Genomic DNA, 3,012 nt, shown 5'->3' with positions numbered 1-3,012 from the left:
CCCCCCCCCCCCCCCCCCCCCCCCCCCCCCCCCCCCCCCCCCCCCCCCCCCCCCCCCCCCCCCCCCCCCCCGCCCCCGCGCGCCCCCCCCCGTGTTTCTTTCCCCCCCCGCCCCCCCCCCGGGAGGGAGGCGGGGGGCGCCCCGCCGGGGGGGCGCCCGCCGCCCCCCCCCCCCCGGCGGCGGGGGGGGGGGGGGGGGGGGGGGGGGGGGGGGGGGGGGGGGGGGGGTCGAAGGGCATCCGTCGGCGCTGTTTTTTTCTGTTCCTTCCCCACCTGCCAGCTGGTGAGGCACGCCATGGTCCCCCGTGCCTCCTGGGCCCGACACTCTCAGGAGGTGTACTTGTTGTAGCGGCGGGCACCGGGAGGACCCAAGATGGGTGATCCCGCACACCCCTCCCGTCTCTACTCCGGAAAAGGCCTCCGCCTTGGCACACACCCGCACCGTGCCCGGAGACAGCACACTCTCCTCCCTCCCTCCCCCTTCCCCCTCTTCCGCCCCCCTCTCCCACCCACTCCCCCCTCTCCGCCCCGCCTGAAAATTCCGCCAGATTCCAGTGCCCCTCCCCCCTCCCCTCAGGATCTGTGTAGGACCGGCCACTCGAGCCGCCGCCCTCCCCCTCCCCCCCCGCATTACCATGTCCAGTGATGCGACCGCAGCCTCCAAATCCCGGTACGGGGCTCCTGCCTTGTCCTTGCCCTTGCCCGCCTCCCTCCGTGTCATGTGCTAACGCCACCAACACAGGAGAGACACACTGCGGTCCCTTGTCGCCGGAGCCGGGTCCGGCTTGATTGCCGCGCTGGCCACCTGTCCGCTGGATGTGGTGAAAACTCGCCTGCAGTTGCAGTCTTCATCGTCCGTGGCCCCGGAGAAGCGCTACCGCGGTCCATTCGATGCGTTGGTGCGGATTTCCCGCCAGGAGGGCGTCCGTGGACTCTACCGCGGCTTGTCGCCCACCCTGGCCGGTTATATCCCCAACTGGGCCATTTACTTCACAATCTACGAGACAGTCAAGTCTCTGTGCGACCGGCACGCCCTTTTCTCCTCCACAGAGAGCGGTGGCTCAACCACCCCGTGGGCCAACCGCCAGATTGCCGTGAACGTCCTGTCGGCCGTGGTTGCTGGCGGCATGACTGCCACCGCCACCAATCCTATCTGGGTGATCAAAACGCGAATGATGGTGCGCTCGTGTCGCGACCCCTTTTCTCTCTCCCCCTCTTCCACGACACTCCATCTTTACATCCCCCCCCTCCCCCCTTTCGCCACACACGTCGCCATCCCCCCACGTTCGCCAACACCCCCCCCCCCCCCTTCGTTTCTTCCCCGAACACGCCCCACCTAGACGAGTGCCCTTTTGCCTCCGACCTCCCAATCCCGGGCAGCCGCCGGGCGTGCGATTGCATGCGATCCAAATACCGCCTATGCCTCGATCTCATCCACCGCCCAGTCTATATTCCGCAGCGAGGGCTTCTCCGGGTTCTACCGTGGCCTACCAGCCTCCTTCCTGGGCCTCACCCACGTTGCTGTGCACTTCCCCCTCTATGAGTATCTGCGGACTCAGCTTCTTGCCCACCGTGCGTCTTACTTTTACTCCCACTGTTTCTGTCCCCCCCCCCTCCCCCTCCGGTCACCGGGGCACACAAGCACATACACACATCTGCGCATGAACGCCTCACAGCCAGACTTACCACCCTTTTCCGCCTCCCCCATTTGTCCCTCCCCTTTCCCGGCCGATTTGCACAGAGGCCAAGAAGGGCGGCCCTGGTGATGATGCCGCAGCCTATCTGTCCATCTGGCAGGTGGCCATGGCCTCCTGCACGTCCAAGGTCATCGCCTCCTCCCTGACATATCCGCATGAGGTCCTGCGCACCCGAATCCAGATTTCTTCGCACCTTGGTGGCCTCTATGATGGTGGCCTCTTCCGCGCGGCGGCGACCGTCATCAATGAGGAGGGCTTCTCGGCGCTATATCGCGGCCTCGGAGCAAACCTCATGCGTGTGGTGCCCTCGGCTACCATCACCCTCGTGGCCTATGAGGTTCTGTCCGGTCGGCTCTGGTCCAATGTCTAGTCGACCAATGCCCCCCCCCCCCCCCCCTCTTCGCCGTCGTCTTTGTGACGTGTCCTGTCCTTGCAGTCTCCCTCCACCTATGCTCTTTCTTCCTCCCTCCGCCCCCTCTCTCTCCCCTTCTTCCCCGTGCCGCCGCTAGCGCACCCCTGTCCTTGCTTTTTCCCCCTCCCTTCCCCTCCTGAGTTTTACTCCTTGTAGAAAGTCCCCCCTCACTGAAATATAGATGCCTCATGGTCATTCTGTGCTTTTTCTTTTGCGCCCCAGTCAACCATTCGAGCCAGGGCCGATTGGATTAAAGGTTAACTGAACACACCAGAGCGATCGGGGCGATGATACCGGGCAGATTTAAATTCCCCCCCCCACGCTTGGCAAGCTGCATTGTCCCACGCCTCCCCCCTCCTCCCCCTCGGGACGATCTCCACCCAGCCCCCTCTTCCGCCGCCGCTTTGCGCCATCCTTGTTTTTTTTTCTCTGTCCCACCCCCCTCCAAGCCGCTGCCCACTCGCGTTCGCATGGCCATCGGCGAGTGTCTCCTCCGGGGGAGCCCCGGGTGTGCTTCTCTGGAGGGCTGCCTCCCGGCCGGTCTGCAGGGTCGCCCAGTTGATGGGCCATCCTCGCCGCAAGAGGAGTTGCTCCGCCTGGCGGCTGCACCGCTGGATGAGTCTCGACTGCTGGAAGCCACATCGACCGCCCTAGTGGCCCTGGCGCCGGGCCGCGCTACGTCCCTTACCCGGGGAGATCTGGATCTCTTGGTGGACGCTGTTCGCCGGCTACATCGGATGGCGTGCGAGGCCCTGCCAGGCCCTAGCACAGATGCCCGCTCTTCCCGCCAACAGGGTCGCCTCCTTTTGCACCTGTCGCGTTTGGAGCTCCTTCAAGCCACCATTTACCTGGCACAGGTATGTGCCCATCTGCTGAACAGCCAGCGTAGATGCCCCCCCCCCCC

At 65.6% G+C, this 3,012-nt stretch overlaps 2 protein-coding genes across 2 annotated transcripts in view; both read left to right on the top strand.

Annotated features, from left to right (window-relative positions):
* Positions 1 to 559: 559 nt before the first annotated feature.
* H696_00462 (hypothetical protein) lies at positions 560 to 2,303 on the top strand. Its single transcript, XM_009494317.1, has 4 exons — positions 560 to 669; positions 742 to 1,177; positions 1,340 to 1,571; positions 1,741 to 2,303. Exons 1-4 carry the CDS (start codon positions 635 to 637, stop codon positions 2,064 to 2,066), a joined length of 1,029 nt encoding a protein of 342 aa, XP_009492592.1. The 5' UTR covers positions 560 to 634; the 3' UTR covers positions 2,067 to 2,303.
* Positions 2,304 to 2,578: 275 nt separating this feature from the next.
* H696_00461 (hypothetical protein) overlaps positions 2,579 to 3,012 on the top strand; it is a gene marked incomplete at its 5' end in the record, with an annotated part of 4,189 nt that continues 3,755 nt past the window's right edge. The window contains one exon of the mRNA XM_009494316.1: positions 2,579 to 2,965. Coding sequence (XP_009492591.1) covers positions 2,579 to 2,965 — 387 coding nt within the window. The remainder of the gene's footprint in view (positions 2,966 to 3,012) is intronic.

The sequence above is a fragment of the Fonticula alba genome (assembly GCF_000388065.1).
Source record: "Fonticula alba strain ATCC 38817 unplaced genomic scaffold supercont2.1, whole genome shotgun sequence".
Lineage (NCBI taxonomy): Eukaryota > Rotosphaerida > Fonticulaceae > Fonticula > Fonticula alba.
Note: the sequence above shows the minus strand (reverse complement) of the source record. Positions and strands in the feature narration are given on the sequence as shown.

Bases quoted from the DNA above. Each gene is read 5' to 3' on its own strand.
- H696_00462 (XM_009494317.1), top strand. From the start codon at position 635: ATGTCCAGTGATGCGACCGCAGCCTCCAAATCCCG. The intron at 670-741 runs GTACGGGGCTCC...CCACCAACACAG, and splicing joins ACCGCAGCCTCCAAATCCCG to GAGAGACACACTGCGGTCCC. The intron at 1,572-1,740 runs GTGCGTCTTACT...CGATTTGCACAG, and splicing joins GACTCAGCTTCTTGCCCACC to AGGCCAAGAAGGGCGGCCCT.